This window comes from Bombina bombina, chromosome 3, assembly GCF_027579735.1.
Source record: "Bombina bombina isolate aBomBom1 chromosome 3, aBomBom1.pri, whole genome shotgun sequence".
Lineage (NCBI taxonomy): Eukaryota > Metazoa > Chordata > Amphibia > Anura > Bombinatoridae > Bombina > Bombina bombina.
Window position 1 is genome coordinate 802,871,603 of NC_069501.1, and position 26,597 is coordinate 802,898,199.

At 37.3% G+C, this 26,597-nt stretch overlaps 1 protein-coding gene across 3 annotated transcripts in view; it reads right to left on the reverse strand.

Annotated features, from left to right (window-relative positions):
* Positions 1 to 26,597, reverse strand: part of OCA2 (OCA2 melanosomal transmembrane protein) — a 739,048-nt gene that overhangs the window by 188,315 nt on the left and 524,136 nt on the right. For all 3 annotated transcript variants that reach the window (XM_053707724.1, XM_053707725.1, XM_053707723.1), the window contains exons 20-21: positions 4,938 to 4,997; positions 2,568 to 2,672 (exon numbers count right to left, since the gene is read on the reverse strand). In XM_053707724.1, coding sequence (XP_053563699.1) covers positions 2,568 to 2,672; positions 4,938 to 4,997 — 165 coding nt within the window. The remainder of the gene's footprint in view (positions 1 to 2,567; positions 2,673 to 4,937; positions 4,998 to 26,597) is intronic.

A 26,597-nucleotide genomic window follows, 5' to 3' on the forward strand; every position in this document is an offset into this window, starting at 1 on the left:
TGTCTAAAATATGACTCAGCATAATCACCCAGTCTAAGGTGGTAAAACCTTTAACCCCAACGCTGCTGTTAGACTAATTTCGCTGTCAGAACTGGAACACTGTGTCTTCAGACAAGAGGGAACTTATACATACCCTCGATAACAGATACAGCAGGGGAGCAAGTAGCAAAACCCCTGAACTAGATAAATGCCCCATAAGTATCTACTATAGGCGGATCTACCGTCTAAACGATCCCATAATCTGATAAGGACCACAGGAGTCCTACCGCATGGTGCATAATACAGATACAGCCAGTAATGCACACAAAGCGGTCCCACTGCCATAATAGTGATAAAAACTGTGTAAAAAAAATAAATACTGAAAAGGCTAAACAAGTAAAGAACCGCCTCAGGTACAATAAAGCATAACTAGCTCATTTTATTCTATAGATCAATACTTATAAAAGACCATGATAAGTAGTAGTATGTGGAAACATTTAACATAGTGCTTTCGGACCAACGATGCCTGGTCCTTCAGGCTATAGGGAAAAGAAAAACTGCTCTGAGCCCAAAGAACTTTTAAGGGAAAGGAAGATGCCACCCGGTTACCAATAATAAAATCCACTTATCTTCATAAAGCAGCTCAGTAACCCACTTTTGCTGTCCAAAAATATCCCCAATATGAAGAGATATATGTATGTGTCCCCAGTGTGTATTTTAACCACCAAAGTGCTGAATCCTCCTCACCTAGAAGCACTTACCTATGGAGATCATCTGCCGGACCAGCACAGCTTCTCAGGTATGACAGACTCAGACGACCTCTGACATGGACCTGTAGAAAAAGAAAAAGAAGAGTAACAAACCCTGGTTTTCTATATAGGGGAAGCATAAATGTTGGAAGGTAAGCAAGGACTACCTCGCCGACTTCTTACTGCTAAAAGCCACCATTATTCTTACTAAAGAGATTGACATGAACACAGCATAACCTCAATCCTTGCTTGCAGGGAAAAGTACCCATTAAAGTATTCAATATCTTCAGATACCAACTTCACACATCCTCCTGATGTACAAGGCAAAGAATAACTGGGGTTTTATGGGAAGTGGAGTGATACTTAACAGCTTTGTTGAGATGTGGTTTGCCTCCTCCTGGTGGCCAGGAGTTGAATTCACACTAGTAATAAGAATGGATTTGTGGACTCTCAATGCCATTGGAAAGAAAGTCATTTAAAAAAAAATATATATTAATTAAAAAGTTTGGATTTCAGAATAAGTTTGCATTTTGGAATATCAGATTTGGGGATTTGTACTTGTACTATATATTTACCAGATATTTAAATGTGGCTTTATCCAGTCTAAAACATTCCATATTATTAAACCTGACTTATTTTACGGCCACATTATTCCTTTGTTTGACAGAAGATTTCCATTTGCTTTTAATTGCAAGAGAGACAGTGTCATCATTTTCTCACTTTAAACATGGAGAAAAATGGGTTATGACAAATTTTCATCAAATCACATGATTTCTAGAGGATGATGTGACATTTAGAAGAGGTGATTCTCCTGTATTAAATGGAGGATCTAAATAGTGCATTGGCCAAATAAAAGTGTATATTTAGAGCCTCTCCAAATTAATTGCTTTAAAAGAAGGCGTCTATTGGGGTACAATTACATTTTCACATCAACTACCTAACAGAGCTTCCTTGGGAGCTAAATTGAGAACTCTTCATCTCCATAATATTAAATAATTATTAGATTACTCCTAAAGCCCGTGTACACGGGCCAAAATCCCCATCAACTTGGATTCCCTATCCCTACCTTTCTCTGCCGCTCTCAACTTTTTTTTTCTGCGGTGCAGTGGTCCCACCCGCTCCCGACAGACTTGCATTTTAGCCAGTCAGTGCCCTCTCATAAGTAACTCATAAGTAGGAGTGAGCACAATGTTATATATATATTTGGCACATATGAACTAGCACTATCTAGCTGTGAAACAAATGCATTCAGGTAAGAGGCAGATTTCATGGGCTTAGAAATTAGCATATGAGCCTACCTAGGTTTAGCTTTCAACTAAGAATACCCTATTTTCTTCTTTCATGATTCAGAAAGTGCATGCAATTTTAAACAACTTTCTAATAACTTCTATTACCTTGTTTGCTTCATTCTCATGGTATCCTTTGCTGAAAAGCATATCTAGATAGGCTCAGTAACTGTTGATTGGTGGCTACACATAGATGCCTCATGTGATTGGCTCAACCATGTGCATTGCTATTTCTTTAACAAAGGATATCTAAACAATAAAGCAAATTAGATAATAGAAGTAAATTGGAATGTTGTTTAAAACTGTATTCTCTATCTAAATCACGAAAGAAAATTTTTGGATTTAGTGTCCCTTTAAAATGACATGCCCTGAATCATGAAAGTTTAATTCTGACTAGACTGTCCCTTTAATGTTAAGGTGCATAAACATGTATTTCGTTTTCATTATTGCAAGTAAAGCCTTATATTAAAAATGTAAAGGTATGCAATAGTTTATAAACTTCGGTTTCCTGCTTTCATTCAAAATATATGTTCTATGGTTATTAAAGACTTACCATTGTAGCAGTGAAAGGAATATTGTCAATCAGAGATGATGCTAAGGCTGATACCCATACAACCAATATAATTGCAATTGCAAGACGTTCATCTTCTGGAACGGACTACATTTTTAAATGTAAAAAAAAAAAGACAATTAATACCTTTATAAAGCAGAACAATGCTTAAAGATGTTGTTTAGGACTTTCTGAACTTTCATTTAGGACATTTATATAAAGCACTGAAATTAGTCAAATTATATTGGATTGGATAATTAATTGCCTCCATTAACAGACTTAAAAAAAAAATAGAAAAAGCATAAAATCTAGCATGTTAACAGAAGCGATCATAGAAAAAGAATAGCATAACAATGCATTTGTTACCAGGCCATAATAAATTATCATCATTGTGACTTAAGCAAATAAGCTCTTTTCTGACAATGTTTACCCTTCATAACTATTTGAATAATGAGACTTGACAGATTTGTTAACTCTGATACATTTGCTTACTCGTGCCAACAAGTAACCCCTAATCACCATATGATGCCCAAGGAAGTCAACTTTATTTCTACAATGGAATAGTATAGATTTTTACAATAATTTAATTATTCAGATATCAGCGTCATGTTACCTCTGGCTAAATGCTAATACTATTCTTTAAATGTACATTTACATAGTCTAATCTGTCTAAGATGGTCCCATTCCAAATATAGCTAATTGATCTTTATGTTATATGGTTAATTAAGAAATGTTGTTAAAATTATATATAGTGTATTTGTTGCTCTTACAGATTTTTTTTTAATGGTTATATCAAGTCTTGAAATTAGTGATCACAATATAAAGGTATATTATTTTTTTTTGCTAAATTTAAGGGCATTATGGGAGTAGAACTATAATACAACTGTAGTTCCTGCACTAAGCATGTTTACATCATCCTGAAACAGTGATACAGACTTACTGTAGCTTCTACACAATAAGCTTGGTTAGAATGCAATGTTTGCAGATATAAGTTATAAATGTAAATTAAAGTAATTCAGGTGGGAGCAAAAGCGGGTTTGCATGTTTGTTTTCTATAAATTTGATGAGAACTTTGCAACTACAATGACATTTTACTTAATGTACTACATGAACCTTGTCCGCCCGAGCTCACTGATGCTGCTTGTATAATGCTGGATCTGGATGATTGAAATCCGCCACATTTTAGGTAGCAGAGAGGTTAAGTAACAGTGATTTTAAGACCGCAGACTTAACTAGCCTTTCTAACGCACGCTGGGGCCCCAAACATGCATTTGCAGCTTAAAAAATATGTTTTGTAATCTTTTTAACCATATTAAAATTAAACAAAATATATTGGATAAAAAAAAAAAAAAATTGAAATAGTATTTAGGCATTCTGTTTACTGTCTACTTTATAAATCTGTAGATTATGTAATAATCTTTTTTTTATTATTATTATTCTAGGGACATTAAGCACTAAACACATTTTGTGTACCTCCAACTATATGTGCTGCTATTTTGGAACCTAGATTTTGCTACAGGTATCTAAAGGAAAGTTGCTTAACATATGCAAACACATCAGCACTGGAATGCAATGAAAGCTAGATATCAATATGGTGGTACCCAAAAGGCAGAGAATAAACAATACTATGCTTATAAAATCTATTTAGTTTTTAATGGCCCTTTAAGCCTTAATCACATTTTATTAAAAAAGTTAAATCCAGAATTGTTTTAGCCCTAAAGATAACTTAACATTTTCTGTAGTGTCAGAATGTTGTCCCTTAACTCATAAGAAACAGGGTTATAATAAGTAATTTAACTTATTGATTAGATCAGGTCAAACACAGATAACTCAAAATTTTTAATTGCATGACGTTTTTGTGCTCTTCTCTTGCTTGTTTTCGAGAACAAACTCGTCAGTTCCGTGATCATCTTTAAAATAATTTTTTTAATTGATCTGGATTCAAACGTTTGCAAAATACTAATATTACTTATAATTATTCTATTATTATAACATATTAGGCTGCAACTGACATGTTCAAACCTTTTATCTTATTTTTTGGATCCCTGCACTTTCTCTTTCCTTGAAACAACATTTAAAAAATGCATTTCTTTACATTTTTTTTTTTGTATTAACATAAAACCAATTTATATTTGCATCTTTTTTTTTTTTTTTTTTTTTAGAAAATCCAGTCTTACAATTATTAATATAAATAGCATTGTAAAAATAAAGCAGCTTTGATATAAATTCCAGTTCTTTTATTTTGGAAAATAAAGAAAAAAAAACGCCCTTCAGCTAAATTATCTTCTTCACATACAAGGCAGAATATAGGCATAATGCATTTTATACAAATAATAGTTTTTTTGAGTAAAAGATAAATTGATTTTGCGTTACCTTTATCAGAACTGCAGTTTGCTCCCCAATATAGTCTATTAAGTGCAGACTAGCCAAGGCCTAAAATATTAAAAAAATAAGTGTTTAAGAATACATGACAGATTGTTTTACAAAATAAGAGTACATTAAAAGAAGGGTAGAGTTACTACAGGTGTACTTCAGGGTATAGTGCTTTGGCCTGTTTGCTTTAACATAATCATCAGTGATACTGGTAGAATAAATCAATGCAAGAAATATCCTATTTCAGACTATACAAAACTGTAAAACAAAGATGGCATTCCCAAAGGGATTGATCAATCAAGAAAGTATATTAAAAAAAAAAAAATATATATATATATGCTCTCCTGATAAATTATTTTCTTTCATGGTGGTGAGCCACAATCCATTACCCCTAGGAATTACTGTTGGCTACTAGGAGGAAGCAAAGTTTCCCAAACCCCAAGAGCTCTATAAAATCCCTCCCACCTTACTAGAAACTACTTTGCTGTATAGCCAAGCAAGAAAGGAGCAGGGAAAAAAAAGGAGGTGCAAAAGAATAAAGCTACCAACATAAGAAAAAAATAACAGGGTGGGGTCTTGAGGACTCACCACCATGAAAAATGAATTTATCGGGTAAGCAAAAATGATGTTTTCATTCATACAGATGGTGAGAGTCCACGATCCATTACTCCTGGAACTAATACCCAAGCAGTGAAGTCCACGTGTAATGAGGGCGGAACAAGCATGATATGATATATAATTTTTATCATCTTTTTTTTTTCACAATACTTTCCTACCAAAGGCTGCTTCAGAAGCAAAACATGAAAATGGTAGAATTTAGTGAAAGAAAGCAAAGAAGATCAAGTGGAGATCCACAGAGGCTTCATGCTAAGATGTGGAAACTGATCTGGTTGAATGTTCAGTAATCTGTTTAGGAGAAAACGGACACACCTTCAAGTAAGCCTTCTTAATTAAAAGCTTAAGCCAAGATGACATAAAACAAGCCATAGCTTCCTGCAAAATGAATAAATGAACAAACTAGAAGTTTGTCTAAAATCCTTAGTAGCCTGCAAACAGTACTTCACAGCTCTAACAATACCCAAAGTATGGAAAAGTCTCTCCATAGAATTATTTAGCTTAGGGGAAAAAGAAGGAATAACAATTTCCCATATTGTCTGAAGACACCATTTTGGGTAAAAAAAAAATAAAAAAATCAAACTTAGTTCTCAAAACTTCCTTATCCTGATGAAAAAATAAGATAAGGAGGATCACAAGAAAGAGAAGACAATCCAGAAACTCTTGTAGAAGAAGAAATAGCCAAAAGAAACAAAACCTTCCAAGATAAATGCTTGATATTCACCTTATGCATAGGCTTAAATGGAGGAGCCGGAAAAACCTTTAAAACCAGATTAAGGCTCCAGGGAGGAGAAATCATCTTAAAGTGAAAGTTAATCCTAGCGTTTCCCAAATGCTAGGATTGACTATTGAAACAAATAATGGGGACTTTTATTGATGAAGTATAAGATACTTCATGTAGAAATCTCCTTTATTCGTCACCGATCGGCGATTTGAGCTACTAACGAAGCCCACGGCTAAAAAAAATTTTTGCTAAGAGGTGACGTTTTCACCTCTTAGCCAATAGCAGTGCAGTATATCTGGATTGGCGCCCATGGGAGCCGGATTTACCGCACTGCTATTGGCTAAGAGGTAAAAACGTCAGCTATTGGGAAATTTTTTTTTGCAGTGGCATTTGTTAGCATCTCAAATCGCCGATCGGTTGAAACAAATAAAGGAGTTTTCTACATGAAGTATCTTATACTTCATGAATGAAAGTCCCCTTTATTTGTTTTAATAGTCAATCCTAGCGCTTGTGAGTGTGTGCTAAAGGAGCGCCTAATGAATAATCAGGCAGGGGGATATGAAAATAAAATAAATAAAATAATAGGATTAATATATGTATAAAATATGTAATCAATATATAAAAAGTGTAGTCGGCATTTATTGTTTACAACATTAGCTTGATCTCAAGCTTAATAAAAACAGTGTGTTAGAGTTAATAATATACCAATATGATGAAACAATATAAAAACAGTTAATAACAATTAATAACAGTAACAACAATAATAAAATTAGATGTATAATACAATACAGGATATTATAAGGTTGATCAGACCTTATAATTAACAACAATTTGATTATGTAGATCAATATTGTGTATTGGAATAAAAATATAGTTCATCAAAAAGATTTAACTTGAAGTTGATGAGTTCCAGAACTAAACAATGTTAAAAAAAAATTGTGAAAAAATATATTCTGAAAAAAGTGGGCACAGTCAAAAAAATTTGTAGAATGTGTGAAGTGAAAAAAATGTGTACCCATCAATTTTTGCGATAAAATATATATATATATACAGAAATAAACAATGTGAGTGTGTGATGTGTACTAAATAAACAAAATATGGGTGATGTATGAATAATGTCGTGAAATATAAAAAGTGGGATATGTGAAAAAGTGGAAAAAATTAAACTGAAAAATATAAAAATAAATATAAAAATGAATATTGAGGGAAAAAATTGTTGTAATCCCAAGTGGAACCAGAAAAACTGAGTGATGTATGAAAAATGTCTCAATGACTTCCTTAGTATAGATTATATCAATGTGTATCCGGAATGATCCAATTGCTCTTTTTGGATAATAAGTCCTCAATTCCTGTAAGTAAAAGATAATAGCAACATAGCACAGTAATGTTTAAAATAAATTAGAATAATTGAAAAGAAGCTCACCATAAGTGTCAACGCGTTTCGGCCCTATATTGGGCCTTTTTCAAGACCATAATATGTTCTGGTGTTTGTGCTTCTTAAATACCTTAGTTTCAATTTGGCGCCAAATAACTATCTGTTTTTTTACAGGAAGTTGTAAAACCGGATGTAATTGAAACTAAGGTGTGATTGGTCACCTATAGGTATTTAAGAAGCACAAGCACCAGACCATATTACTGTGCTATGTTGCTATTATCTTTTACCTACAGGAATTGAGGACTTATTATCTAAAAAGAGCAATTGGATCATTCCGAATACACATTGATACAATCTATACTAAGGAAGTCACAGACATTTTTCATACATCACTCAGTTTTTCTGGTTCCACTTGGGATTACTAAAGTAAAATAGAAGGATGACTCCTCAAAAGTTGTAGTCCAAAATACTTTAATAGGTACAGGTTCAGACAGCAAAAAAACCACTGTTGTGGTTTTTTTGCTGTCTGAACCTGTACCTATTAAAGTATTTTGGACTACAACTTTTGAGGAGTCATCCTTCTATTTTACTTTTGTACTATTACGTTGGAGTGTGGCAGTCACTCAAAGGATTACACTCACCTCTTTGAGGATTTATGCTGGATGCTGGACTCTACTCTAATTTTCCACTTGGGATTACAACAATTTTTTCCAGCAATTTTCATTTTTATATTTATTTTTATTTTTTTTCAGTTTCTTTTTTTCCACTTTTTCATATATCCCACTTTTTATATTTCATGATATTATTCATACATCACCCATATTTTGTTTATTTAGTACACATCAGAGACTCATATTGTTTATATCTGTATATATATATATATTTTTTTAGCACACAAATTGTTGCATGCACATTTTTTTCACTTCACTCATTCTACACATTTTTTACACATTTTTTTTACTGTGGCCACTTTTTTCAGAATATATTTTTTCACAATTTATTTTAACATTTTTTTAGTTCTGGAACTCATCACCCTCAAGGGGCCTTCAAGTTGAATCTTTTTGATGAACTATATTCTTTTTCCAATACATAATATTGATCTACATAATCAAATTGTTGTTAATTATAAGGTCTGATCAACCTTATAATATCCTGTATTGTATTAGACATCTAATTTTATTATTGTTGTTACTGTTATTAATTGTTATTAACTGTTTTTATATCGCTTCATCATATTGGTATATTATTAACTCTAACACACTGTTTTTATCAAGCTTGAGATCAAGCTAATGTGGTAAACAATAAATGCTGACTACACTTTTTATATATTGATTACATCGTTTATACATATATTAATCCTATTATTTTATTTATTTTATTTTCACATTCCCCTTCCTGATTATTCATTAGGTGCTACTTTAGCACACACTCATTACTATTCCACTATCTGGGCAGAGCTAGGGACCCTTAGCCTATAGTAGCTGTGGGATATAGCGAGTCTATCGCTGCTAGATACTTCTTTTTCTATTAATCCTAGCGCTTGTGAAACGCTAGGATTAACTTTCACTTTAATGACAAGTTTAATCATAACCAAACCCTGAATGCCAGGAAGATTAGCAATCTTTTTATAAAAAATCTGACCTCTACAAACTAGCAGATAGACCCTTATCTAAACCATCCTGAAGAAACATCAAAATACTAGGAATTCTCAAACAATGCCAGTAAAGCCATGATTCAAACACCTAGAAATAAAGGGCTTCCAAACCTTATGATAGATCTTCGCAGTCACAAGTTTACAAGCCTGAATCAAAGTCTCAACTTCAGGCTCGAAAAAAACCTTCTGTCTAATAACTAACTGTTAAACCTCCATGCCATCAAGCTTAGAGAGGTTTGATATCTTCATAAAAAAAAAACAGACTTTGAGACAAGATCCTGATGCAGAGGAAGTAGCAATGATGGACAACTGGATATCTGAACCAGATCTGCAAACCAAGACCTGCAATGCCAGGCCGGAGCAATCTATATTATTGATGACTCTTCTTGTCTGATTCTGGCAATCACCCATGGCAAAAGAACCAAAGAGAAAAGATATAGGGATATAGGCCTCTATTTAACAAAGTCTGGCAGACCTGATCCGACAGTGTGGATCAGGTCCGCCAGACCTCGCTGAATACAGAGAGCAATACGCTCTCTGTATTCAGCATTGCACCAGGAACAAAAGAGCTGCTGGTGCAACGCCGCCACCTGCAGACTCGCAGCCAATGGTCCGCCAGCAGGGAGGTGTCAATTAACCCGATCGTACTCGATCGGGTTGAATTCCGGCGAAGTCTGTCCACTTGCTCAGAGCAAATGGACAGGGTTATGGAGCAGCGGTCTTTGTGACCGCTGCTTCATAACTGCTGTTTCTGGCGAGTCTGCAGGCCCCATAGGCTAGATGAAAAGATATCATCCAGGTTAGGAAACAACTAAATACACTGGGCTATTGTCACAGACAAGAGAGTACCCAGCACTTTTGAAAAATATTCTGGAAGCAGTATCCAGACAAAATGAAAGAGCAGCAAACTGAAAATGTTTATCCAGGAAGGCAAACATTAGAAACTGGTAATGGTCCATGCAAATAGGAACATAAAAAGGTAGGCATCCTTTCAGGGCCACCACTAGAAATGTTGGGGCCCCTGACTAAGCTAGAGGTCAGGCCGGCCACCCCCCGACCATTCATATTTTGACCCTACACTATCCTAGCTTTTTCAAGCTACACATACTAACTGTGATTGCAAGATTTAAATAAAAAAAAAGAGAAAAAATGGACAGTACAGGCACAGCTGATCTTTTTATAACATAACAGCAAAGCAAATCTGAATCAAGTCACTTACACAAAACCTTTTTTGCATGAGCTTTTGAAGACATTTATTTAAACATTTAATTACTCTTTACATCCACCAGACACCAAATGCCTGCATTCTGAGTATTTTTTTCTATTTATTTAGTTCAACCCTAGAATGGGACACACACACACACACACACACACAGAGGCAGGGACACACACACACACACACACACACACAGAGGCAGGGACACACACACAAAAAGGCTGGGACACACACAGGCAGGGACACACAGAGGCCGGGAGACACACACACAGAGGCCGGGAGACACACACACAGAGGCCGGGAGACACGCACACAGAGGCCGGGAGACACACACACAGAGGCCGGGAGACACACACACAGAGGCCGGGAGACACACACACAGAGGCCGGGAGACACACACACAGGCCGGGAGACACACACACAGGCCGGGAGACACACACACAGAGGCAGGGAGACACACACACACAGAGGCAGGGAGACACACACACACAGAGGCAGGGAGACACACACACACAGAGGCAGGGAGACACACACACACACAGAGGCAGGGAGACACTGTCCTCTCTTATCACATACAGCTCTACTACTTAATAAGAGTGAACAAGTCAAGTAACTTTAATAGCTACTGGCTTAGTCTCACAAACAACGCAGTTGGTTCTCAAAGAATAATAATAATTAAAAAAAAAATAACAGCTTATTAAATAGCTTGGGACACACACATTTGTACATACAAATACAAAACACAGCCATCTACATATGATATATATACACATATATATCATATATATTACATAGCTGTTGGTTAAAAAAAAAAAAATTATATATATATATATATACCTGAACCAATCAAATGACATATCACTTCTCAATTCAAATTAACCACTACTTATCCAGGTTAGGCTTACCAAATAATAGTGACATATAGTGGTATCAGAAGCAAATAACAAAAACTTATAAAAACAAATGCAAATCATAGTCCCTATTCAGACCGTATGGATGGAGAGTGTTTTAAAAATTTGATCCACCATACCTCCTTTTGTATTAGTCTAAGTTCTCTATACCTCCCTCTCCTGTATTGGGGAATATGGTCAATGACCTGAAACCAAAGCTGGCTAACAATGTGGCCCATTTGTGTAAAATGTGCTGAAACTGGCAAAGTCATGTCTTTAGATCTTATTGAGGTTTTGTGTTGGCTAAACCTATCCCTAATGGCCTGGGGGGGTCTCACCAACGTAACACAGCCCACATGAGTATTTCAAAAGATAGATAGTATAGTCTGTCTGACATGTAAATAGGCCATTAATCTTAAATTGTTTCCTTTTATCATTTTGAGCCAAATATTTACCTTTAATGGCAGAATTGCATTGAACACAATGCAAGCAATGTTTGTTGGGGGTTGTTAAATAGTTAATAGTAGTAGTAGCTTTAGTTGTACCTACATCCACCCTGACTAGATTATCCCTGAGGTTCTTTACCCTATGATATGAGGGCATAGGTGGCAATTTTTTTTCTTCTGGATTGTATTTTGACAGAAGGTACTAATGCTTTCTTACAATCCTAAAAATATCCTTACTCCTATCACTATATTCTGTTGAAAACACCAATCTGTTTGTTCAGGTCAATAATGTTCTTTTCAATTATACTCTTAGGGTAACCTCTTTTTACAAATGTATTACCCATAGATTCTAACCTGTCAGGTATCTAACAATCCTCTTAGTGCGTTACATTTGGCTTCAAGGTATCGAATGGAACACAGTATCTGGATGAAAACTCTCATACCTAAGAATGTATTCTTATCAGTAGGTTTTGTATAAAGATCAGTAATAACTTTATTACCTTGTTTATACACCAGGGTATCTAGAAAAGTAATTTCATTATATGAATAGGTGAGGGTAAATTTAATGCCTGTCATTGACATATTAAATTAAGATCCTCTACAAATTGTAGTAAGGACTCCAATGGACCCCCCCATATGTCACAAATATCTATACACCTAAGCCAAAGCTTGCATTCACTATTCTATTAAATAAATGGTTACTATAGAAATATTTGTTTTCAAAACCACTCAAACAAATTGGCATATGAGGGGGCCACATTGGCGCCCATAGCTGTACCCCGTTTCTGCATATAATATGTATCTTGAAATAGAAAATAATTGCAATAAAGCACAAGTCTCAGCAGATCATCCACAAAATCACATTGTAAATGGTTATATATCTTATAAACATTTTACAGTAGTCAATCCTGCCTCATGGGGGATGGAAGTGTACAAAGTCACTATGTCAAGTGAAAAGATAATTCATGATTGCTTAATTTCAATGTTTATTAATCTTTCTAGAAACTCATTAGTATCCTTAAGAAAGGATGTTTGTTTTTTAACTATAGGAAATACAATCCTATCTAGAAAGATAGAGACTTTGGAAAATACGGATTCTGTACAACCCACAATAGGCCGATCAGGTGAGACAAATTTTTATGAATTTTAGGCAATGTATAAAAAAATAGGTGTTATAGGAAATTGTTGCCAAAGAAAATCATAAAACATGTTTGGTAATAACATTGTAGTTAAGGGCCCTATCCAAAATCGCCCTTATTTCTCTTTGAATTTCTGGGAGTGAGTTGTGATCTACAATCTCATATACACCACCATCTGATAATTGCTGCAATATCTCCTGAATATAGTACTCAGTATCTAATACAATGACAGCTCCTCCCTTATCCACACTTTTTATGGTTATTCCTTTGTTGTTTCTTAATTTAGAGATAGCCTCCTGTTCCTCTCTAGTTAAATTATACTACCATTTACCAGGGGTCAATTTAGATTTTCTTGATAGATTATTTGTATCTTTCTGCACAAACTTAACAAATGTCTCCACCCCTGGATTACTAGTGGGAGGAACATAAGTAGATTTTTTTATTTAAACCTAATGTGTTTAAATTAAATGCCATAGAATCTGATGCATTGTCATTTATTACACATTTATCCAAACTTTTACTACCAAACACAGCTTTTAATCTTAACAGCCTAAAGAATTTGTATAGATCTTTAACTACCTCAAAATCGTAACAATCCTTGATGGGGCAAAAAGAAAGTCCTTTAACAAGGAGACTATGCTCCGCATCAGTCAATATGTACTTTGAAATGTTCACAACCAGATTTTCTTCAATAGACGTTTGGGAGCTAGTATTGGGCAGTTCATTTACCTCTTTTTCTGCATGCCCCAACAGTATCTCCCTCCTCACTGTTGCTGCTGTGATCTGGACATCTGTTGCGGTTGATTGCAGGTACTTCGTGTACCCATCCGACGCTCTCTTTGTGGGTCGGTGCTTCCGCCCTCCCCTCCGGTGTCTCCCTCTGATCCGAAGCCTAAAAAACTTTCCCCTGAAGAGGAAGTATCGACAGCTCTCTTGTGATCACTCAACGCTGCTTGCGGTCTCCTCCAGCATGGGGCATCATGTGATCCATGGTCACGTGACGAGTAATCATGTGACCAGTTGTAGACACAATGGTTAGCGTAATCCAGCTGATCTCTACCAAATTGTAACCTTTTCCTCGCCTCCAGCTCCTGGCGGTATTGTAGCAGCAGCGCATCCACCTCATCTTTAGTGGTTTTCAACATTTCGACTGTGTATTTTTTATTCTATTGCCCATTTGACCTCCAGCACCATGCCTTTCTGTTTCTCAATTTCAATTTGTAGGCATTCAACAGTGAGTACAATTAGATCGAATGAGCATTTATTAAGTATACTTTAAAAACGGCTTTTATACAGGTCATTGTTGGATATATATAGATAGATAGATTTTTTTATCACAGTATATCCTGGAAAGAGTCTCCAGTCCTAGTATATTTTATTTGTTTTATAGGGGAAAACTCCCTACCTTAATATAGTGTGCACTGCATGGGAAATCTCCTCAGTCTGTTAGAGATCCAGTGTGACAGCCTGCCCTGCCAGAATTTAACAAGCCACAGCAGGGAAGGATAAAAGGTAGGAAAACAGGGAAAAACATCCTGCACAGTATGACACTTGTTAGGGAGTGGCTAAAGGAAGGAAACAGAAGCAGTGCAGGGCTTGCTGAAAATCAGGATCAGCAAATAGAATAGAGTAGTTGGAGTCCTGGCATTGTTAGAATCAAACAAATTTTACTGGCACTGCAAATACTTCATTTGAATGTGAGGCTGGCAAATGGGAGCAAAGTGGGAAAAAGCCAAAATACCTATCTTGAGGAATGTATAGTGTGATTAGCCACACTCTAATGGCAGCTTAAAAAGGTGAGTAGAATAATTTCCACTTACCCCAGCCTTTGCCAATTTTTTTACTCACTTTTTTAAGCTGCTATTAGAGAGTGTGGTGAATCACACTATACATTCCACACAGATAGGTCTTTGGCTGCCCCATAATTACTGAGCACAGTCCCTCTCCTTCTTACCCACTGAATGCATGTCTGGTCAGTCTCAAACTCCCAATCTGCTACTGGTAAATGCTGCTCCAGAACTTTGCTCACCAATTTTCTGGGGAAAGTTAAACTTACACACACCTCCTTCCCACTCCCATGTGATGCTACAGTTCCTGAGCAGAGGCAAAACGTTATAACGGAGTCTGCAGGTTTCTCTGCTTACCTCAGTTCTCATATTAAACTATTTGGGTTTTTTGTATATGAAAAACACATCTTAAGCTAGTCTGGCCTAGAGTCCAGCTCATTATTAAACTTTACAGGCACCCCTAAGCCTAAATAATATAATAGTAATGGATGGGGCCAGGTTGGCCTTTGTCTACCTTTAGCCAATCTGTGGTGCATCAGGCCAGCAGTAAGCAAGCATCCATCCTGGCTCCATCCTTACACAGTTCACTTCGGTGTAATTTTCCCGCACTATTTTTCTCTTGTCCCTTAAGTAGTGTGCCCTGTCCCCTCACCAATCAAGTGCCAGGCTCTGCTTTGAGTTACCAAGTGAGTCTACAGCAGTGGAGGTTGGTTAGGCTGGGCCCGGGTGGGTGGGCATGTCTGATGTCATCCTGATGCAGCAGCAGCCAGGCCCGGTACCAACCCCCTTTGTTTCTCAGAGTCTTGCAACTGCAAATGTTAAAAAAAAAGCAGAAACAAACTTGTCCAGGGCCGCAATAATAGCTACCATCATAGCCAGCAAAAGCTGTTTGTCAGTCAGGGCCCGGCAGGTCCTCCTGCCGATGAGGCCCCTGAATGTAGTCACCCCTTTCACCCCCTGATGGTGGCCCTGCATCCTTTAAATCTATTGTGGACATAAACTGACCTTGTTGCACAAGAGGCAGGACAGTCCATATTGTTTCTATATTAAAAGAAGAAACCCTGAAAAACTTGTTCAGATCTTTTAAATCCAAAACTGGTCTTAATGTCCCTTTCTTCTTTGGAACAATGAAGATATTTTAATAGAAACCCAACCCCTGTTCAAAATTGGAAACTGGAATAATGACTCCCATGAATTCCAGATCATCCACAAAATGAAATAAGGCATTTGCTTTTAAAGGAGCCTTTGGAACATGCGAAAAAAGAAAACTTCATCTGGGAGGCCTCACTCTGAAACCTAATTCATAACCCTGTGAAACTATATTAAGAACCCAGGGATCCTTAACAGACTAGGACCAAACCTCCTGAAAAAAGGCATAACCTGCCACTACCCGACTATCTGCATCGGGGAATGTACCTTCATGCTGACTTGGTTTGATATACATGGTTAGTCTTGTATGATTTTCACTGTATGCACAATAAAACCTTTTTCATCACGACTTGACCTCTGTGGATCGCTTCTTCGATTTCTTAGCTTCTATAGCTCTGTTCCAATTTGAACTTGGCTTCTATGTCGAATTGGAAGATTCTTGTTTCTGAGAGTAAGAAGATTTTTATTCTTTACTCTGATGAAAAGAACCAAAACAATTAGAAGCTTTACATTTATCTTTAGATTTCTTTTTGAAAAAAAAAAAAAAGCTTCCTTACCTCCTGTCTCGGTAGAAATAGAATCTAACCAAGAACTAAACAACATATTTCCCTAAAAAGAAAGATAAAAGTCTGGATTTGGAAACCATCTCAGCTGAGCAGAACTTTAACCAAAAAATCCCTTCTTGAAAGAACGGCTAATGCCATACTAATTCATAAATGAAAGCACCGACAGAACAATGATGCTTGATTTTTTTAAATAGATATAATTTTTAAGATCCCTGATAAAACATTAAGGATACTCACTTATTTCTTATGTTTGAAACTTAATTTGTTCTTGAGTTGTTCTTTTATTAAGCAACATTGACGCTTAGTTCAACACCATGTTAGTAATTATTTTAATTTAGGAAGGATTGTGTTTTGCATCTACCAGAGTCTAATTATAAGACTTCATTATAAAATATTGAAGGCACAGCAAGCCTATATTTTCTTCTTTGTCTCTTAGACCTAAGAAAATAATAAAAGATAAAACCCATTACAAAGCGGTAACACATTTTATAGATGATTTATTATAATTTTAAACTAAAATAGTAGCCCTCGGCTTCCACTCTTCCAGCACTTCAATTTAGTTTTTGTTAACTATTGAATAAAAAAATGATTAGGACAAGCTTTTGTCATAAAAAAAGCATTTATCCTATGGTGACTTAGTTGCATGCTACGAAAAAAAATCAAGAACTTTTAAACAACCCAAACAGGCATGAAATGATGAAAAGCCAAGAGACAAAATGCCTCAAAATATACCTAATAAATATTGTAGTAAATAATGTCTTTTACCTTTCTTTGCAATAAAAAAGACTAGTGTTTCCTTTATATCTTCTGGTATGAAGCAATCAGTATTAGACCAATTAAAAACTGATAATTTACTAACAGCTAGATTACGAGTTTTGAGTGCCATGGGAAAATTAACGAACACAACGAAAATTGCGTAAATTAATCCCCTATAGCACTGCCATTACAAATTTTTCAAAACCCTGCTTGTGCGGGCTATATGGTGCTTTTAAGCTCCATACCGCACCAAAAACAAGCGCTGCTTTGACGTGCTCGTGCACGCTTTGCCCATAGACATCAATGGAGAGAGCGGGTCAGAAAAAAGTCTAACACCTGTGATGGCGGAAAGAAAAGCCCCGTAACGCAGCCCCATTGATGTCTATGGGGAAAAAGAAAATAACATTTAAACCTAACACCCTAACATAAACCCCACATCTAAACACCCCTAATCTGCTTCCCCCGACATCGCTGCCACCTATATAATGTTATTAACCCCTAATCTGCTGCTCTCTATATCGCCGCCACCTAAATAAAGGTATTAACCCCTAATCTGCCGCTCCCGATATCGCCGCAACCTAAATAAAGGTATTAACCCTTAATCTGCCACTCCTGATATCGCTGCCACTATACTAAAGTTATTAACCCCTATTCCCCCGTACCCCAATATCCCCGCCACTGTATTAAAGTTATTAACCCCTATTTCGCTGTTCCCTGGCATCGCCGCAACTAAATAAAGTTATTAACCCCTAAACCGCTGGCCTCCCACATCACTACCACTAAATAAACCTATTAACCCCTAAATCGCCAGCCCCCGACACCGCAACAACCTAAATTAAACTATTAACCCCTACACCTACCCCTAAACCTAACCCTAACACCCCCTAACTTTAACATAATTAAAATAGATCTAAACTAAATTTACAATTATTAACTAAATAATATCTATTTAAAACTAAATACATACTATTACTTACCTGTAAAATAAAACCTAAGCTAGCTACAATATAACCAATAGTTATATTGTAGCTAGCTTAGGTTTTATATTTATTTCACAGGTAAGTTTGTATTTATTTTAACTAGAAGGACTAGTTGTTTAAAATAAATACAAAATTACTTGTGAAATAAAACCTTAGAAACCTTACACTAAAACCTAAAATTACAAAAAAATTAAAAAACCTACCATTCCAAAAAATTAAAAAAAAACTACCATTAAAAAAACAAAAACAAAATTATACAAAAATATAAAAATTATTCCTATGCTAATATCCTTTTAAAAAAAAAAACACCCCAAAAACCCAACCCAAATAAAAAAGGCTAATAAAGAATAAACTACCAAGGGCCCTTAAAATGGCCTTTTGGGGACCCTTAAAAGGGCCTTTTGTAGGGCATTGCCCTAAGTTAAACAGCTCTTTTGCTACAAAAAACAAACAACCCCTATAAGTATACAAACCCCAAACTACCAAGGGCCCTTAAAAGGGCCTTTTGTAGGGTATTGCCCTACAGCTCTTTTGCTACAAAAAAAAACAACCCCCCCTAAAAAAAAAAAATTACACAAAATAAACAAATTAACAAAAATAAAAATAATACAAATTATTCCTATTCTATTCTTTTGTAGGGCATTGTCCTAAAGATATCAGCTCTTTTTATGAAAAAAAAAAACAAATTCCCACTAACATTACAACCCCCCCCCCCCCACAAACCTACAAAATAAAAGAATAAAAACTATCTAAAAAACCTAAGATACCCATTTCCCTGAAAAGGGAATTTGTATGGGCATTGCCCTTAAAAGGGCATTTAGCTCTTTTGCTGCCCAAACCCTAATCTAAAAAAAAACCCACCCACAAAAAACCTTAAAAAAACCAAACACTAATCCCTGACGATCCACTTACAGTTTTTGAAGTCCCACTTGAACGATCTTCATCCCAGCGGAGAAGTCCTCATCCAAGCAGCGAGAAGTCTTCATCCAAGTGGCATCTTTTATCTTGATCCCAGCGGAGCTGGTCCATCCTGAAGACATCCGTCACGGAGCATCCTCTTAATACGGTCGCCACCATACACTGAATCTTTCATGCAAGATACCCGATTCAAGATGTTGTCCCTTGCATTCCTATTGGCTGAAAGATTTGAATCAGCCAATAGGAATTAGAGCTGCTAAAATCCTATTGGCTGTTCAAATCAGCCAATAAGATTTAAGCAGCTCTAATTCTATTTGACGATGAATCAGCCAATAGCATTAGAGCTGCTTAAATCCTATTGGCTGATTGGAACAGCCAATAGGATTTAAGCAGCTCTCATTCTATTGGCTGATTCAGGGGTTAATACATTTTATTAGTGGCAGCGATGTCGGGAGCGGCAGATTAGGGGTTAATACATTTATTATAGTATTTGCAATGCGGGAGGGCCTCGGTTTAGGGGTTAATAGGTAATTTATGGGTGTTAGTGTACTTTTTAACACATTAGTTATGAATTTTTTGTTACAGCTTTGTAGTGTAAAACTCATAACTACTGACTTTAGATGGTGGTACAGATCTTTTTAGCCTCCCAGAAAAACTTGTAATGGCAGCGCTGTGGGAATCCCATTAAAAAACATAATTTTTACGAGTGCGCTACTGACGTTGCGTTACAGTCTAAAAAGCTTGCAGGAAAACCTTTACCGACAAGACTTGTAATGGCTGCGGTGCTGTTTTAACGCTGAAAATAACATATTTTCAGCGTTAAGGGTCGTAACGCACAACTCGTAATATAGCTGCAAGTAATTTGTAATCATAGACAAAGAGCAACAGTTAATACAATCCTCTAACAGTGGGCAACATGTGGGCTGTGGATCAATATTTTAAAAACATTAAGTGGTAGATACATTAGTATTTGTGTGTTTCATAGTAATACAATTATATAAAATAAAAATGTCCCGTAGCACAGGACCTGGTCAAACAAGTACAGATAGAAAAGGTTTCAGGTAATATTAAAATATTTGTGCTAGAATTAAAAGCCAGATTAGTAGACCTGCCAATTTTTAAAAATATTAATAGTATGCAAAAATTTGCATATTCAAAGATGTCACAGGAAGTGACATCACAGGAAGTATTTCCTCTCCACTGGGAATTAATAAAATCAGCGATGTAAAACTTTACATAGACAGAAATTAGCCTAAGCTGTATTGTTCTTTTCACTTTGAATTTCTTTTAAAAGTGTAATCATCGTAATGATGTAAATTTTCTGTAATAGAAAAATAATTGTTGTTTCTCTGTTAATATTTAGTGATACAAAATTACAAGTGGTTTTTTGTTTTATGCTGTAGTTGTAATTCAAATGACTAACTTCGTATCTGAATGTATATCTTTGGGTAAGGGTTGTGAATAGGTTAAATTGCATGTAATTTTGTTACACTATATTGTGATTGGATAATATGACAGCTTTCCCTTGATTTAACAGCTGTTAGAAACGTTTGTTCCTTAGCTCTGATGAACTGCCCGTCAGGCAGGGAACGCGTCAGCTGTGGTGTCTGTCTGTATGCCGTGCCGATATTGCTTTTAATGCAAGTATCAAATAAAAACATAATTTATGTAAGAATTTACCTGATAAATTAATTTCTTTCATATTGGCAAGAGTCCATGAGCTAGTGACGTATGGGATATACAATCCTACCAGGAGGGGCAAAGTTTCCCAAACCCCAAATGCCTATAAATATACCCCTCACCACACCCACAATTCAGTTTACCAAGTAGTGGGGTGATAAAGAAAGGAGTAAAAAGCATCAACAAAGGAATTTGGAAATAATTGTGCTTTATACAAAAAAATCATAACCACCATAAAAAGGGTGGGCCTCATGGACTCTTGCCAATATGAAAGAAATTAATTTATCAGGTAAATTCTTACATAAATTATGTTTTCTTTCATGTAATTGGCAAGAGTTCATGAGCTAGTGACGTATGGGATATCAATACCCAAGATGTGGAACTCCACACAAGAGTCACTAGAGAGGGAGGGATAAAAATAAACAACAGCCATTTTCTGCTGAAAAAATAATCCACAGCCCAAAATATAAGTTTATTCTTTAAATGACCAGAAAAACTTAAAACATCAGCAGAAGAATCAAACTGAAACAGCTGCCTGAAGAACTTTTCTACCAATAACTGCTTCTGAAAAAGCAAATACATCAAAACGGTAGAATTTAGTAAATGTATGAAAAGAAGACCAAGTTGTTGCTTTGCAAATTTGATCAACTGAAGCTTCATTCTTAAAAGCCCACGAAGTGGAGACTGATCTAGTAGAATGAGCTATAATTCTCTGAGGCGGGCCTGACTCGACTCCAAATAAGCCTGAAGAATCAAACGCTTTAACCAAGAAGCCAAGGAAATAGCAGAAACCTTCTGACCTTTCCTAGGACCAGAAAATATAACAAATAGACTAGAAGTCTTCCTGAAATCTTAGTAGCTTCAATATAATATTTAAAAGCTCTCACCACATCCAAAGAATGTAATGATCTTTCCAAAGAATTCTTAGGATTAGGACACAAGGAAGGGACAACAATTTCTCTACTAATGTTGTTAGAATTCACAACCTTAGGAAAAAATTTAAATGAATATCCTGATGAAAAATCGGAAAAGGAGATTCACAAGAAAGAGCAGATAGCTCAGAAACTCTTCTAGCAGAATAAAACAGAAAGAACAGAGATGTGTCCCTTCAAGGAACTTGCAGACAAACCCCTATCCAAGCCATCCTGAAGAAACTGTAAAATTCTTGCAACTCTAAAAGAATGCCAAGAGAATTTAAGAGAAGACACCATGAAATGTAAGTCTTCCAAACTCAATAATAAATCTTTCTAGACAGATTTACGAGCTTGTAACATAGTATTAATCACTGAGTCAGAGAAACCTCTATGACTTGGCACTAAGCGATCAATTTCCATGCCTTCAAATGAAATGATTTGAGAACCTGATGGAAAAATGGACCTTGAGACAGTAGGTCCGGCCTTAATGAAAGTGGCCAAGGTTGGCAGCTGGACATCTGAACAAGACCCGCATACCAAAACCTGTGATGCCATGCTGGAGCCACCAGCAACACAAACGATTGTCCCATGATGATTTTGGAAATCACTCTTGGAAGAAGAACTAGAGGCAGGAAAATATAAGCAGGTTGATAACACCAAGGAAGTATCAGCGCACCCACTGCTTCCGTCTGAAAATCCCTGGACCTGGACAGGCATCTGGGAAGTCTCTTGTTTAGATGAGAGGCCATCAGATCTATCTCTAGAAGACCCCATATCTGAACAATCTGAGAAAACACATCTGGATGGAGGGACCACTCCCCCGGATGTAAAGTCTGACGGCTGAGATAATCCGCCTCCCAATGTCTATACCTGGGATATGCACCGCAGAATTTAGACAGGAGCTGGATGCAGCAAGTGGAATAGGTGATACACGCCATTGCACGGAGGTGAGCGTTTACTGTGGGGATACGGAGGATTCCATTTGGAGGTAGACTTCTACTACATTTGATCGCCACCGATGCGGTAAGCCTCTTAAGCATATGTTTTCTTGGAAATAATTGTTGAAAGTACTTTACTACACCCTGTGATATCCGCACTAGTGGGACTCTTGACTAGAGTTGTTTTCACAAGGAAAGCCATGTAAATGGCATTTACACTAACAGAGACAATACTCTATAAATTGTTTTATAAAGGCAGCATTGGCATGGAAGCTCAGCACAAAAATAACTATATTGCATTTATTTTGCCTACATCAATAGTTATTTTTAACACCCACTCAATTTTTTTTTTTAGCTCTAAAGTATCTAGAAAAATAAATAATTGCCACTTTTAACATCAGTCATATACCTAGTCTAAAATGCGCAGTTTTCCTGATTAATTTGTGTCTACTGACCTAATTATATATATATTTTAATCAACGTGAATTTAACCATAAGACCTCTAATGCAAAAGAGATGAATCGCTCCTTTATCAGCAGTGGCGGTAAAATGTCTATTTCACGTTGATTAAAAAAAACATAATTTATGCTTACCTGATAAATTCCTTTCTTCTGTTGTGTGATCAGTCCACGGGTCATCATTACTTCTGGGATATAACTCCTCCCCAACAGGAAATGCAAGAGGATTCACCCAGCAGAGCTGCATATAGCTCCTCCCCTCTACGTCACTCCCAGTCATTCGACCAAGAATCAACGAGAAAGGAGAAACCAAGGGTGAAGTGGTGACTGGAGTATAATTTAAAAGATATTTACCTGCCTTAAAAAACAGGGCGGGCCGTGGACTGATCACACAACAGAAGAAAGGAATTTATCAGGTAAGCATAAATTATGTTTTCTTCTGTTATGTGTGATCAGTCCACGGGTCATCATTACTTCTGGGATACCAATACCAAAGCAAAAGTACACGGATGACGGGAGGGATAGGCAGGCTCATTATACAGAAGGAACCACTGCCTGAAGAACCTTTCTCCCAAAAATAGCCTCCGAAGAAGCAAAAGTGTCAAATTTGTAAAATTTGGAAAAAGTATGAAGCGAAGACCAAGTTGCAGCCTTGCAAATCTGTTCAACAGAGGCCTCATTCTTAAAGGCCCAAGTGGAAGCCACAGCTCTAGTAGAATGAGCTGTAATTCTTTCAGGAGGCTGCTGTCCAGCAGTCTCATAGGCTAAACGAATTATGCTACGAAGCCAGAAGGAGAGAGAGGTAGCCGAAGCCTTATGACCTCTCCTCTGACCAGAGTACACGACAAACAGGGAAGACGTTTGTCGAAAATCCTTAGTTGCCTGCAAGTAGAACTTGAGGGCACGAACTACATCCAGATTGTGTAGAAGACGTTCCTTCTTTGAAGAAGGATTCGGGCACAGGGAAGGCACCACGATCTCTTGATTGATGTTCCTGTTAGTGACTACCTTAGGTAAGAACCCAGGTTTTGTACGCAGAACTACCTTATCTGAATGAAAAATCAAATAAGGAGAATCACAATGTAAAGCTGATAACTCAGAGACTCTCCGAGCCGAAGAAATAGCCATTAAAAATAACACTTTCCAAGATAACAACTTTATATCAATGGAATGAAGGGGTTCAAACGGAACTCCTTGTAGAACGTTAAGAACAAGGTTTAAACTCCATGGCGGAGCAACAGTTTTAAACACAGGCTTGATCCTAGCTAAAGCCTGACAAAAGGCCTGGACGTCTGGATTTTCTGACAGACGCCTGTGTAACAAGATGGACAGAGCTGAGATCTGTCCCTTTAATGAGCTAGCCGATAAACCCTTTTCTAAACCTTCTTGTAGAAAGGGCAATATCCTAGGAATCCTAACCTTACTCCAGGAGTAACCTTTGGATTCGCACCAGTATAGGTATTTACGCCATATCTTATGGTAAATCCTTCTGGTAACAGGCTTCCTAGCCTGTATCAGGGTATCAATAACCGACTCAGAAAAACCACGTTTTGATAAAATCAAGCGTTCAATTTCCAAGCAGTCAGCTTCAGAGAAGTTAGATTTTGATGTTTGAATGGACCCTGTATCAGAAGGTCCTGTCTTAGAGGTAGAGACCAAGGCGGACAGGATGACATGTCCACTAGATCTGCATACCAAGTCCTGCGTGGCCATACAGGCGCTATTAGAATCACTGATGCTCTCTCCTGTTTGATTTTGGCAATCAATCGAGGAAGCAGCGGGAAGGGTGGAAACACATAAGCCATCCCGAAGTTCCAAGGTGCTGTCAAAGCATCTATCAGAACCGCTCCCGGATCCCTGGATCTGGACCCGTAGCGAGGAAGTTTGGCGTTCTGGCGAGACGCCATGAGATCTATCTCTGGTTTGCCCCAACGTCGAAGTATTTGGGCAAAGACCTCCGGATGAAGTTCCCACTCCCCCGGATGAAAAGTCTGGCGACTCAAGAAATCCGCCTCCCAGTTCTCCACTCCCGGGATGTGGATTGCTGACAGGTGGCAAGAGTGAGACTCTGCCCAGCGAATTATCTTTGATACTTCCATCATTGCTAGGGAGCTTCTTGTCCCTCCTTGATGGTTGATGTAAGCTACAGTCGTGATGTTGTCCGACTGAAACCTGATGAACCCCCGAGTTTTTAACTGGGGCCAAGCCAGAAGGGCATTGAGAACTGCTCTCAATTCCAGAATGTTTATTGGCAGGAGACTTTCCTCCTGATTCCATTGTCCCTGAGCCTTCAGAGAATTCCAGACAGCACCCCAACCTAGTAGGCTGGCGTCTGTTGTTACAATTGTCCAGTCCGGCCTGCTGAATGGCATCCCCCTGGACAGATGTGGCCGAGAAAGCCACCATAGAAGAGAGTTTCTGGTCTCTTGATCCAGATTCAGAGTAGGGGACAAGTCTGAGTAATCCCCATTCCACTGACTCAGCATGCACAATTGCAGCGGTCTGAGATGTAGACGTGCAAAGGGTACTATGTCCATTGCTGCTACCATTAAGCCGATCACCTCCATGCATTGAGCTACTGACGGGAGTTGAATGGAATGAAGGACACGGCATGCATTTAGAAGCTTTGTTAATCTGTCTTCTGTCAGATAAATCTTCATTTCTACAGAATCTATAAGAGTCCCCAAGAATGGAACTCTTGTGAGAGGAAAGAGAGAACTCTTCTTTTCGTTCACTTTCCATCCATGCGACCTTAGAAATGCCAGAACTAACTCTGTATGAGACTTGGCAGTTTGAAAGCTTGAAGCTTGTATCAGAATGTCGTCTAGGTACGGAGCTACCGAAATTCCTCGCGGTCTTAGTACCGCCAGAAGGGCACCCAGAACCTTTGTGAAGATTCTTGGAGCCGTAGCCAATCCGAATGGAAGAGCTACAAACTGGTAATGCCTGTCTAAGAAGGCAAACCTTAGATACCGGTAATGATCTTTGTGAATCGGTATGTGAAGGTAAGCATCCTTTAAATCCACTGTGGTCATGTACTGACCCTTTTGGATCATGGGTAAGATTGTCCGAATAGTTTCCATTTTGAACGATGGAACTCTTAGGAATTTGTTTAGGATCTTTAAATCCAAGATTGGCCTGAAAGTTCCCTCTTTTTTGGGAACCACAAACAGGTTTGAGTAAAACCCTTGTCCTTGTTCCGACCGCGGAACCGGATGGATCACTCCCATTAATAACAGATCTTGTACACAGCGTAGAAACGCTTCTTTCTTTATCTGGTTTGTTGACAACCTTGACAGATGAAATCTCCCTCTTGGGGGAGAGAATTTGAAGTCTAGAAGGTATCCCTGAGATATGATCTCTAGCGCCCAGGGATCCTGAACATCTCTTGCCCAAGCCTGGGCGAAGAGAGAGAGTCTGCCCCCCACTAGATCCGGTCCCGGATCGGGGGCCCT